We start from the raw sequence: 12,524 nt of genomic DNA, 5'->3' as shown, positions 1-12,524 counted from the left end.
TTCTTGGGAAACTGTTTTGCATATGTTTTAACTTAGTACAAAAGCAAAATAACGTTGGGGTAAATTGGTCATTTTAATCAGGTATGTCCTGTCCTGTCATGTCTTACCAAATGTTGAACAGCTGTCCTGTCCTGTCCCGTCCATCAGTCCGTCCGTAAACGGACCCTTAATGTCATAGATAGAAGTGGATTTATTAGTCTCCTCCTTTAGTTATGTATAAAGATCAGATAACGCGAGATCAGAGAGTAAAAAGTAAAAAGGTAGTTTCTTATCTTACCATGGAAGCCTCTCTTTCTCTCATTCACACACTCTGAGGTTTCAAGAACTCTGACGGATTCATCTCTAGGGCACAACCACTAAATTATCCAACTCTCGGATGATGCAATAATCACCCGCACATACTCTTCAGATTCTCATTTCATCTCAATTATGCAATAATCATCTGCCTCCGTCATCGATTTTGTTCCAAGGTACTCCTCTTTCCATTTTAGGGTTCTTCAAATTTACATTTTATTGATGATTCATGTATTCATTGCAAATCAGGGGAGGAATTTGACGATCGAATACTGTGGGATAAAGGTCGGAATTGATTATCTGGGGAAATTTGGATCCCCATTTCTTATGTACTCTCTTTACATAAAATTAGGTTTAGGTTAGGGAAGTTTGTATGTTTGATTTAGGTTGAATTAGTTGCTTTCTCGTGTATATTTATCCAACGCTAAAATTTCATCACCTTTTGAAATGATTGATAATAGCGATAAATCATTGTTGTTTACAAAGTGATCAGTTTTTTGTGGTGGCAGATTAGCCACTTGAAAGACTGGAAGTTTAGAATGATAATAACTCCATTCTGGAAACTAGATATAGATGTTGGCTTTTACATTCGAAGTATCTGCTTTTTGCATCCCTAATTGACATGAATAAGTAGAAAGTAGAAGGTCTTGCAAGCCTGGGTCTTCATGAAACAATCTCTCTACCTACATACTACTACCCAAACCCTACCTTTGGGTCTTCAGGGAATCAGTCTCTCCACCCCCTGGGATATAGGCAAATTTTGTGTACATCCTACCTCCCAAACCCTAGCTCTTGGGTCTTCAGGAAACAGTCTCTTTACCCCTTTGGTTAGACCTTGTACATCCTACCTTCCCAACCCTACCTCTTGGGTCTTCATGAAATAACCTTTCCGCCCTTGGTGTAGAGGCAAGGTCTGCATACATCATACCTCCCAAACGCTACTTCTTGGGGTCTTCAGGGGAACAATCTCTGATCCCTTGGAATAGAGGCAAGGTCTGCATACATCCTACCTTTTCAAGGGATTTACTGGTTCCGTTTGGTTTGGTTTGGTTTGGTTTGTAGAAAGTAGAAGAGCGATTTTGGTTTCTGTAAGCAAAGCATGTTAAGTTTCTTGTAGACGTGTAGGTTAGTAGATTGTGACATGGCCATAGCTAATGCATGTGTTTTCCACTTGCTTCTGTTAGGTGTTATGGTTGCAACTCCTCCGTCACAGAACCCATCCATGTCGAGTGTATAGAACGTAAAACTCGTCATTTATCATGTATGCTATGCTACAATTACTTTGTTCACTGAGCCCTGTAGTTTTCTTTTGCGATATTTTTACTCACGTTCTCTATAAAGATCAATGAAAACACATGCACATGTGATGTTTCTCTTATGGACTGCTTTTGTGATCGATGAGACGATGACTAAAGGTGGATGGTTATATAAATCTCCTTGAGAGGGAAAGAAACAATGTTTCCTTGTAAATAGCCGTCTTATTTGGTTAGTAGGCACATGAAGTTTATGTGATTCCTCTTTTGTAGATCGATATATTCCAAGGAGAAAAAAGCAACATATTTAGTGCGCCTTTTTCCTTTCCACGGTTTAAATGAAGTAATCCTTCAATTTATTTTTATATTCATAAAAAATTATCCTGTGTACATGGTAAATTTCTTGGCTTCCTCGGCGCTTGCTTGCCTTGGATCCTTGATATGATGATTGATATTTGGGATAGTAGCAGTTTTCATATGGCAGTATTGTTTTCCTTTTTGTCTGTGTTAAGTGGAACTTTAAGTTGTTCCAGATTGAAATATTGATACTTAAAACATGTGACTGTTGGCATAAGAAGTCTAGGCCTTTTTTGAAAACCATAAGTTAGCTTATTTTTTGAGTTAATTGAAAAACCCCATTTGGTTTGCCATAAGTAGCGTTCCAGTAAGCTCAAGGGTCTTTTTCCACTTTTTCCCAATTATGCCCCTTATATTTATCCAGTTGATTTTTCTACATGTCCTTGTAGGTCATTTACATTGTTAATCTAATTTATCAGCTACTTTTTACATGACTAGTTTATTAGCTAGTTTGCCAAACATAGTCCTTAACGTGTCAAGAAAGAATTGTCACCGCAGGTTTGGTTAGGGAACCACATACAGTTTTCATATGGATAAGGACTACAAAGATTTAATGTCGGCACTGTCAAAATAGATGGTTTAGAAGAATTTCATGCGGGAGCAATGTAGTAATGGAATTGAATGGTCTAAATTCAACAAGGCACAACCACATATTAAGATTTTATGTATGTCATGTTCATTATTCTTTCCTTCCTTAATCTGCAGACATGGATGGCAGATTATCTGTTGAACCTTTTGATCCACCAGGGATGTGTGCTGTATGCCATAGAACACTTTCATCCGAGAATGATCCTATTGACCTTCAAGCTATCGGTATCTGTGGAGATTGTAAGTTTTTGTTTCTTGAAGATAGTGGCACCCCATCACAGGACATTCAACAAAGGGTTCCTAGAGTAAGACGAACAAGATACACCAACAGTTCAGAATCAATCGAAAACATGTTTTCAAACCAGTTTTCAGCTATGATCAATCTGGCCAGACGCAGCCAGCCTGCTGTTTCCGAGCTCGATAATCAGTCCGTGGATAGTGTGCAGCGTACAAGTTCTCGTACAACTCCTAGTGGATCGAGAAGATGGAGGAGAGTTCTTTCTGATACTGAAAGTGATGGTTTTGACTCTGTTTATGGTGAGAGTGATGCCATCTCTTATGGGGCTTACGGAGGTGATTCGGATGCTTCTGTGGATATTCCTAGTTTTCTTGGCGACAGTGATACTGATATTGACCCTATGCACGCTGGTTTAAACCAGTGGAGCTCGGATGATGAAGAAGATGATGAATGGGAAGAGGTTGAACCTGGTGAAAACACACTTGGATCTTTGATAGCTAGAGTTCAACTCCAGAGATCATTGGAATCCAATGGACAAAATCCTGCCATCAACTGGCAAACGGAGACGTACTCTTCCGAGATTGAGGGTGGAGTTCGTGTTAGAATCAGGGAAGGAAGACACGTTCATATTCCGAACCCATTTGGTACCATGGAGGACCAAGAAAGATCGCCTTTTGTGGGACATTCTGGGGACTATCTCGATGCTAGAAGCTTTGAAGAACTGGTGGAGCGGTTAGCTGAGGCTGATAGTTCAAGGCGGGGAGCACCGCCTGCGGCGGTTTCAGTTGTGAATAATCTTGACCGTGTGGTGGTTAATGATGGGGACCATAATGGTTCAGCGTGTGCCATTTGTAAGGACTTGCTGTCTGTTGGTACTGTGGTGAACCGACTCCCTTGCCTTCATCTTTACCACCCGTCGTGCATCAAACCATGGTTGAGTGCACGTAATTCTTGCCCACTGTGTCGGTACGAGCTTCCAACCGATGATATGGACTATGAGAACCAGAAACAAAATGGATCGAGGGTTCAAGAAACAGAACAGCTGGATGAGGATGCCATTTTTGAAGAGTATGAAGCTCCGGAAGTTGTGAATGATGGTGGTGGAAGAGGAACAGGTGGTGGACGGTGGTTGTTTGTGGCAGCACCGATTGTGACACTAGTGGGCGTGGCTCTTGCTTTGTGGTTAGGCAACCGTGGCGCCATTCGGAGTTCAGGTTCCTGCACTTCTGGTCAAAGGGGCCATAGAAGCAGGAGGTGGTGGTCTCTGTTTTAGTTTGGCTGAGTTGTGGGACTAATAAAATGATAATAATAAACTGGTGGAATTGGTTTTCTTGTTCTGTTTTTTGTTTATGGTGGTTACTTTGAGCTTAACATTTGTATAGAATTTTGCTTGTCATTCGGCGGACGTCCGTATCTTGATGATATGTTGACTCATTAATACATGTTCTGGATTTTGTTACTTTTGGAATTCAGTTGTTGTCTAGGGATGTGCTTCGAGTATCAAATAAAGTTTAAACTTGATCAAAACCAAAATTTGTTTTAATTGTCGTTCTTCCTTAACATTCTCTATATTAACAAATGCGCTTGCCAGGAGGCAAGCCCGAGTAGGTCGGACTTTTTCTAGTCAGACTTTAACAAGCCTTGAAAAAATCAAGCTTTTTAAGGCTAGGTCTAGGCTTAGGCTCGGGCTTTTACTAGGCCCGAGCTCTTTTCGGTTAATAATATTGAATGCTAAACAACGATGATCTTAACCATACACATCTATAAGCTTTATCTAAAAAGGTGACTTCTTATAAAAAGATTTCATATGGTATTTGTAAAACAATTAACAATATATTTTTGGATAAATATTAGATGAAAACAAATTCCTAAAACCATTTGGAGATGCAGAATGTGTTGGTTTCCAATCAAACATTACATATAAAAAACACCATCATCCATGACCAAGTACCAATGAAAGGCTCTATCATGCATCTCTATCTCCTCTCTATGTGAATTACTATGAACAAATATAAACATATGAATCATCGTCTCATACTTGGCAAGATTTTGATTCTTGAAACAAACTCAAACGGCCTGCTGCTGCATCTTATGCTGTTATCTCCACATCTATTTCCATTTGAGAAAGAAAGTCTAGAAGAGGATGTTGAGATACAAAACAATCCAACCTGCCATTGAGATGATTGCAAAGATATGAACCCAGAACAAGATGGCTGCAGCCTCCCTCCCACACCCTCGTAAACTGGCAACAGCACCTGCATACGTATGTATATACACACACATAAGAAAAAAGGTTTCATCTTTCTTGCAGCAAAAAATCCATCAACTGTATGGTGGTTAATTACCTGATAAAACAGATGTGGGCATTGAATGTTGTAGAAGAAGGATGAATCTGAACATTTTATCGTCGGGTGGAAGCAATCCAAGTTTGTCAGCCAATGTCACGATGCCTAATCCTGCTGGTGGAACCAAAACTAATCGACCAAAAATAATTGCAGCAGTCGTCTTTAATCCTAGTTTTGAACTCCCAGGTCCTGCATTTAATGTTCCAAAACCAGACTTTTCAATGCACAACTTCAAATTGACAACGATATCTAGGATTCAGGAAAAGGATATGACAGCTACATTTAGTTTTTCCTGCTTTTCACAACACTTCTATGCCAATCTCAGTTTTTCCTGCTTTTATTGTAGGTTAGTCTTAGGGCCTGTTTGTTGGTAGCTTAATGAGCTTAATGGGACTCACAACTTATTCGGTTAGCTATACATGACTGTTTGGTAATGGCTTAATAATATAGAAAGTGGCTTATTCAATAAGCTTCTAAGGAAAGTTTTATGTAGAAAGCCAAATTTTTTCCAGACCTGCCTTCCTCAATTAAAAATCAGGCTCCTACCATCTATGAAAAACCCTCCCAAACAAAAATCTTCCAAATCTATACAGACAACTTTATCCATATAGAACTTCATGGAAAACCAACCAAATAGCCCTCTTACTTTTGGTAGTTGTTAATACTGCGCCTTTTTAATCCTATCTAATTCCATATCATGTCATTGCTGCTTCTTTTGTTCACTATCTCTGCTACTTGTTTGCATACACTCCTTTGCTACTTCCCTCACATATCTTCTTGTATTTTTGTTTTTGTTTTGCAAGCCAGGGACTTTCACCGAAGCAGTCTCTCTACCCTTTGGGATAAAAGCAAGGTCTATGAACATCTTAACCCCCCCCCCCCTACCCTATCTGTGTGTGCCTGTGCGGAATATACTGGGTGCATTTGGTTTGGTTTTATTTGATAACTACATTAATCTCGCATAATATACTACTCCTTGCATAAAAGAAAGTTCAGTGTAAAGCTTGCAAACCTCCCCTCCCTCCCCTTTACCAATTTCGATAATCTGAAGTGATAGTTTTGGACAAACTTCTCTTGTTTCGGTTTGCAGGCAGCAAGTTTCAGAAAAAAGTGAACTTACCATCCGTCAAATTCCCGCCTAATGCCAACAAAATGCAAGGAATCATAGCATCCCTGATACAAGAAAAAGAAGAAGAGAATTTACTCATTTTTATATTCCATAAATCATCAGTCATCACTACATTACAACAAGGATGGCAACAAGAAGACTTGTGAGTTGAAACTTTGTATCAGAATTAGATGAAAAATAACATGAGTAGAGGTTCTTGAAGAAATGGATGTGAAATCCATCATCATTCGTACGTAGGTTTGCCAAGAAGTTCTGGTCGATAACTGGAAAATAAAGGCTAGGCCCATAGGATCAGTTGAGGTGAACAAGCTGGCCCGCACACCCACACTTACCCAAAAGAAGTAACATAAGTGAAGAGACGACGATGAAAGTAAACATACCCAAGAATCAAGCAACTGTCAGTGAAGAAGTAGAGTGGTGCATCAGGTGTAAAGATCAACCGTTTCAAAAATGGGATAGTTCCTATCACGAGAGCTAGTATCTGCAACAAAACAAGATCAAGGGAATAACATGTTTTAAATATTAAATGATTTGAAATGGCAATTTCCCACATTGAACTATCACACAAATAAGCAAGTACTCACAGATGCAATGATAGGGGGTTGAAGTATTTGCTTCAGCTTCAACTTCTCATACAGAAACTTCATGAATACTTTTATCTGCATAAAACACCATGAAAGGTAAAAAAAAAGACCAAAATGCCCAAGTGTTCAGAGGGTCAAAACACAAGTTATTTCATTTGATTGGTTTCTCACCTTGCCATCTTTGGGAGGATCTTGATCTATCGTTTCAGGCTCCTGAGTGAGCAAGGGAACTTCTTCCGGGGGGCTGCTGCCCTTCGGAGTGTTTTTGATGGGAAGTTTACTATCTTCAATGTCAAAAGAACCTCCGGGAGGAGGTGCAAGCATTTGAAATACATATGTGTATAGAACAATTGCACCTACCTGAATACATCAACCAATTTTAAGGGTGTTGTTAGTAATTAACCAACCACAAAAGACTCATACTAAGTGTAAATATCAAACCCATGATATCCCACCCGGAGGTAAGGTTTGGAAATCTCTATCTCGAGAGACAGGCTATTTCTTGCAAAGGAAAAAGATTAAGTACATAAAACTAAATACAAGTGATTGAGCTTAGAATGATGAAATCAGTAATAAATATTAGCTTACCCACTGCCCAAAGGAAATGTAGGCATTTCCATCTTGAGTACATTTAGCAGAATCACCAAAAGGGTTTGATTTATCTCGACATAAAGCTGCAATCAGGACAAGTGGTACGTTCCCGATATTCCCTACAAAGAAGTAGTTCCAATAACATCAAGATAAACTTTGATTTGTTCCGTCACATCTATATACCCTTTGAAACAGACTTATTGGATATAAATGGTTGATTTTCTATAGTCTCCAAGCACCCAAATACCTTCCATCAGAGGGTGCGAAACATGCAACAGATATAAGTGATAAATCTTCACTAATTTCAGCATATATTACAAAGGATAACGAGTGGAAGATCTTTGGTCGTCTTGGAAAGAACCCCAGATGATGGATGATCGAAATTAATGTATATAACATAAAACAAACCAAAGAAACCCAGTATGTCCCACCCAGAGGTGGGACCTGTGTCTGTGGGGTGGGATTTGTGCAGACCTGATCTCTACTCCAAAAGGAGACCTGATCTCTACTCCAAAGGATATAATATTTTCTGACAGTTGAGGGAACTCAAAGATCTATACATGAAAGAAACTAATGAGAATTAGAGAAACTTACCAATGCCAATGTGAACAATGGTAAATTTGAAGTATGGGTATGGTGGACGGACAATGCATGCAACCAGTAACCCTACAAGGGAACCAGATATGGTAGCCAACACAACGTTAAAAGGAATAAACCACCTGTAAAACAGTAACTTTATTATTATTACCGGCATTTATAGTGTAATTTTAATCCAAGTAATCAACTAAATGCAAATCTCACCATTCGATCATTTTTTCAAACGTGATGGCTTGTCCAAGTTGAGAGAATATCAAGCATGGAAGCAGAAGCGAAAATACCAACTGGATCAAATACAATCTATCAGTTTATGCCACAAATTAGGGTTAAATATATACAAAGTATGATAAAGATTACTCAATCCTAATACTCCTAAAAGTATTTCAATATAACTTAATCATTCTATATCATGTTAAAAGTTCATAAAGAGAACGGAGCTCATGGTCCTACAACAAATTTGGAAGATCGGTCATATTTTTACTTCGTGTACAGCACAACAAATTTCCAAATATATGTTAATTTGATTAATGATACCTGAAAGAAGTAAGGCAATAAAAATAGAAATAAAATGAAAATTTAGCTCTTTTGGACAACTATGCTAAGTATGGAGTTCCAAATATGTGAGCTGATGACAGAAATAGAAAGAACAATGTATAGAGTGGGAAAGTATCTGTAACTATTTAAGAACCGTAAATATTTTGACAACTATAAGAACCAACTAGTTATTCATGATGAATATGCCGAAATATTCATGAATATCATGCATTTCACTATTCATGGTATTCATCATGAATAACTACCATGATATTCATTATGAATAATTCATATATAATTGTTCTCACCGTTCTCAAAATACTTACGGTTCTCAGATGAACATTCCCCTTATGTAGAGAAAGATAACTCAGCCATGCTCATTAATCAATTAGATAACACTGGAGTAACCCACAGGCATACAATCAGAAGCAATAATTGTTTCAAACCAGCATCGGATTTGTACTCTTAACGCTACTCGAATTTACACAATTTTGAGTTGCTTTGTTACTTTTTCATGCTCATTAATTAACTAAACATGGAAACACATAACAGAACTATAGATGCACCACACCTTTCAGAGCTAAAGAGATTAAACAGCAACCAAAAGCATAGATTCACTATGCCATCTGATCATAAAATATCTTCAACTAAATGCAAACCAATAGTTCGATTGAAAACTGTTTTCTGTTTAGAAGTCAATCACAGTTGCAAAAGAAAGAGAAGGAGTTCCAATAGTTACCCCATTCAAAAGCTTCCTTCCACTTGCAGGCAAAATGTTAACATATTTGGATGCCATCAGAAACCCCAAGAAACACATGGTGAATACTTTGGCTATGGGTAGAACCGCAATCTTGATCGAACCAAACAGCGACTCTCCTCCCCCTTGGGTATCCATCAAAATCTCTGATAACAACCTATGCATTTTTATAGATGTTCAAACCCTAAACATCCAAATTTTTCTCAATCAACTTGAGCAGGAAGGAAGAAGGTTGGCAATTCTGATCCAAATAAGTTTGTTGGAAGCCAACCTTCCGAATTCTCCTCAAATCTTTGACTCTGCAGTCCAAATTCAAGAAAACATATATGTCAAACTAAAGCAAAAAAGTCAAAATCTTTGAAGTCAAGATTACTCCATAATCAATCCAGCTTTAAAGAACCTTCTTGCAACCCAAAAACATCATCCCAGATTTTGAAACAATAAAGGGAGAGAGAGAGACTGTTTTTTATCAGAAAATATGATATTGATAAAGTTTTATCCAATCGAGGAAAAACATATATAAATGCCCATAAAATCCGCAAACGTAAACAATCTGAAAAACTATTCCATTTAGCTTTACGATTGAAAAAAGAGCATAAAATCGAGTAGATAAAACGCAATAAAGTTATCTTAAACTGCAAATTACAGTAACAAATCTAGAAAATATCGTAAAACCCAGATGACAATCGATATGATACAACATGAAGAACACAAAATTGCATTCATCCATGCAAATCAAACAACTCCCACCTACCGAATTGAGAATGGGCTTGATTCAACATCGAATATCAAAAGAATTACACAGATAGAAAGCGAAGAAAAGAGAGGAAAAGGGATGCGGGAGGAAACTTTTACCTATTGGCCAATTTGATCGCTTTTGATGCTTGTTGAAATTACTGTAAAATACTCCCACCACTTGGGAATATAAACCTAAAAATTAAACAGGGTTTGAATCGAATTGATGCTGCTTATCTCTATCATCAATATTCGCTTATCTGCCCGACAAAACAGAATTATAGTTTCTGTGAAGTAGGATAATAATTTGATATGATAACTGATTCTTGGTTTTCATAAAAACGACCTAACTTTCAGGTGAAGAATCATATTGAAGACAAGACTCCTATTTCAAATTTAAAAAAAGAAAAGGAGATCGCAACAATTCCCAATCGGACTCTGTTAGTTGCTTTTCCATCTTCTTTACCAAAACTGTTCCGTCTATAACGTGGCAATTTTACCGACCTGAAAATGCTTCAATTTTCATTAACTACCCTTTAATTATAGAAGATGTTTCAAACATACCCTTTAACTTTGAAAGGTATGTGGAATATTCTCCCTCTTGAACTTTGAGAGTGGTTGGATTGGAGGTAATCTCGGATTTGTTTTTGTGTTCCTAAGAATCAATAATATTATAAATCATTTGATAAAAAAATTTAAAAACTATTTTTTATGTATGAAATACTATGTATTAATGCATATTACTTAAAATTTAAAATTACAAGTAAATTGTGTGTAAGTACAACTTATTAAAGTTTTATTTTTGAATTCGTATAACTAACTGCAGATAGACATAATCAAATACAAGATAAATATCTCATTTTAAATATAAAAAATTTAAAATATAATTAAGATAATAATTAAGTTTTAACAGAATCATTATCTTTATAAAAATTATATTGTTAAACCAAAAATAAATTACTTTGCTATTAGACCTAAATTATAATATAAAAAAATAAATTAAATAAATTGTAAAAAAAAGAAAATTTTTAAATAGTTAATTTGGTATTAATATTGATATATTTTTTTCAAATCTATTTTTATTCAAAAATAAAAACATTATCTTTATCGGAACCACATAAACCGTATTATATCAATAGAAACAAAAAATAAAACGAAACATTAAAATGAAAATGTATCCCGCTGTATTGCTCGAGTACCCTTCTAGTATTATAAAACATCTGGCAAAAATTCTTAAAAATCATTCTTTATGCATGAATTACTGTGTGTTATAAAATCTAAGATTACAAGTAAATTGTACGTAAGTACAACTTATTAAAGTTTCATGTTTGAATTCGTGTAACTAACTGCAGATAAACATGATCAAATACAGGATAAACATCTCATTTTGAATATAAATAAATCTAAAATATAATTAAGATAATCATTGAATTTTAACAAAATACTTAATCATTATTCTTATAAAAAAATTATATTATTAAATCAAAAATAAATTACTTCATTACTAAATTTAAATTAAATTATAATAAAAAAATGAATTAAAGAAATTACAAAAAAAAAAACTTTTAAATGGTTAATTTGTTACTAATATTGATATATTTACTTTCGAAATTTTATGATATCTTCAAATTTATATTTTATTCAAAAACAAAAACATTATCCTTTTCTCATAACCACATAAAAACCATATTAAAACATCTACAGAGACGGAATAAAACAGAACACAAATATCGAGATATATCTTGTTACATTGCGCAAGTACCATTCTAGTATATTTTAAAGCAGTTGGAGAAAACTTTTAAAAATTATTTTTTTATAAATCAAGTATTACTTATTAATTCATATTACTTAAAATTCAAAATTACAAGTTGATTAAGTATAATTACAACTTATTAAAACTTCATATTTGAATTAATGTAACTAACTGTAGATAAACATAATAAATACTAGATAAATCATACCAGATGAATCACTTATTTTTATCTAAAATATCTAAAAATTTAAACTATTCATATAACTAATAGATAAACACAAGAAAATCCAAGATAAAACACTTCATATTTATTTTTTATTAATAAAGTGTATTATCTCTTTAATTTTAAATATTAAATATCTTAAATGTAGTTATCATTTGAATTAAATGATCTTTGAGTTATAACTAAACTAGAAGCGTACTCGCGCAATGCAGCGAGATATATCGTGATTTTAATATTTCATTTTATTCTTTATCTCAGTCGATGTTATAATATGGCTCTATGTGATTTTAAGAAAACGATGATATTTTTATTTTTGAATAAAATATATGTTTGAATATATCATAAAAATTTGACAAAAATATATCGATATTAATATCAAATTAACTATTTGAAATTCTTCATTTTTTGTGTAATTTTTAATTCAATTTTTTATAATTTAATTTATAAACAATAACGAAGTAATTTATATTTGGTTTAATAATATAATTTTTTTATAAAGATAATAATTATTTATTTTGTTGGAACTCGATAATTATTCTAATTATA

General features: G+C 35.0%; 2 protein-coding genes across 6 annotated transcripts; one reads left to right on the top strand and one right to left on the bottom strand.

The window, feature by feature from the left end:
- The first annotated feature begins 312 nt into the window (after nt 1-312).
- LOC112518690 (E3 ubiquitin-protein ligase Praja-2) lies at nt 313-4,186 on the top strand. Of its 4 annotated transcripts, none has more exons than XM_025126473.1 (3): nt 313-470; nt 1,479-1,555; nt 2,610-4,186. In XM_025126473.1, the coding sequence occupies exon 3, from the start codon at nt 2,612-2,614 to the stop codon at nt 4,001-4,003; it is 1,392 nt and encodes a 463-aa protein (XP_024982241.1). In that variant the 5' UTR covers nt 313-470; nt 1,479-1,555; nt 2,610-2,611; the 3' UTR covers nt 4,004-4,186. The 4 variants fall into 4 exon arrangements, with proteins under 4 accessions (XP_024982241.1, XP_024982240.1, XP_024982242.1 ...); XM_025126472.1 differs by lacking the exon at nt 1,479-1,555 and adding an exon at nt 544-579; XM_025126474.1 differs by lacking the exon at nt 1,479-1,555 and having other exon boundaries at nt 2,652-4,186.
- A 430-nt stretch (nt 4,187-4,616) lies between these two features.
- Nucleotides 4,617-10,440, bottom strand: LOC112518159 (protein PIN-LIKES 6). 2 transcript variants are annotated; one of them, XM_025125762.1, is made up of 12 exons: nt 10,349-10,440; nt 10,123-10,262; nt 9,250-9,566; nt 8,181-8,260; nt 7,974-8,098; nt 7,377-7,498; nt 6,960-7,148; nt 6,789-6,863; nt 6,585-6,685; nt 6,196-6,248; nt 5,076-5,264; nt 4,617-4,985 (listed from the first exon to the last, which is right to left on the bottom strand). In XM_025125762.1, the coding sequence occupies exons 3-12, from the start codon at nt 9,430-9,432 to the stop codon at nt 4,864-4,866; spliced, it is 1,239 nt and encodes a 412-aa protein (XP_024981530.1). In that variant the 5' UTR covers nt 9,433-9,566; nt 10,123-10,262; nt 10,349-10,440; the 3' UTR covers nt 4,617-4,863. The 2 variants fall into 2 exon arrangements, with proteins under 2 accessions (XP_024981530.1, XP_024981529.1); XM_025125761.1 differs by having other exon boundaries at nt 10,354-10,438.
- Between the last annotated feature and the right edge of the window lie 2,084 nt (nt 10,441-12,524).

The sequence above is a fragment of the Cynara cardunculus genome (genome assembly GCF_001531365.2).
Source record: "Cynara cardunculus var. scolymus isolate 2C chromosome LG 9, CcrdV1, whole genome shotgun sequence".
Classification (NCBI taxonomy): domain Eukaryota; kingdom Viridiplantae; phylum Streptophyta; class Magnoliopsida; order Asterales; family Asteraceae; genus Cynara; species Cynara cardunculus.
This window is presented reverse-complemented; position numbering and strand designations above follow the sequence as displayed.

What these genes read in the sequence shown, in the direction of transcription:
- LOC112518159 (XM_025125762.1), bottom strand. Translation starts at nt 9,432, where the DNA reads ATGCATAGGTTGTTATCAGAGATTTTGATGGATACCCAAGGGGGAGGA. An exon ending in TTTGAAAAAATGATCGAATG is followed by an intron (nt 8,099 to 8,180) that starts GTGAGATTTGCA and finishes ACTGTTTTACAG; the next exon opens with GTGGTTTATTCCTTTTAACG. An exon ending in ATCCTCCCAAAGATGGCAAG is followed by an intron (nt 6,864 to 6,959) that starts GTGAGAAACCAA and finishes TGTTTTATGCAG; the next exon opens with ATAAAAGTATTCATGAAGTT.
- LOC112518690 (XM_025126471.1), top strand. Translation starts at nt 2,612, where the DNA reads ATGGATGGCAGATTATCTGTTGAACCTTTTGATCCACCAGGGATGTGT.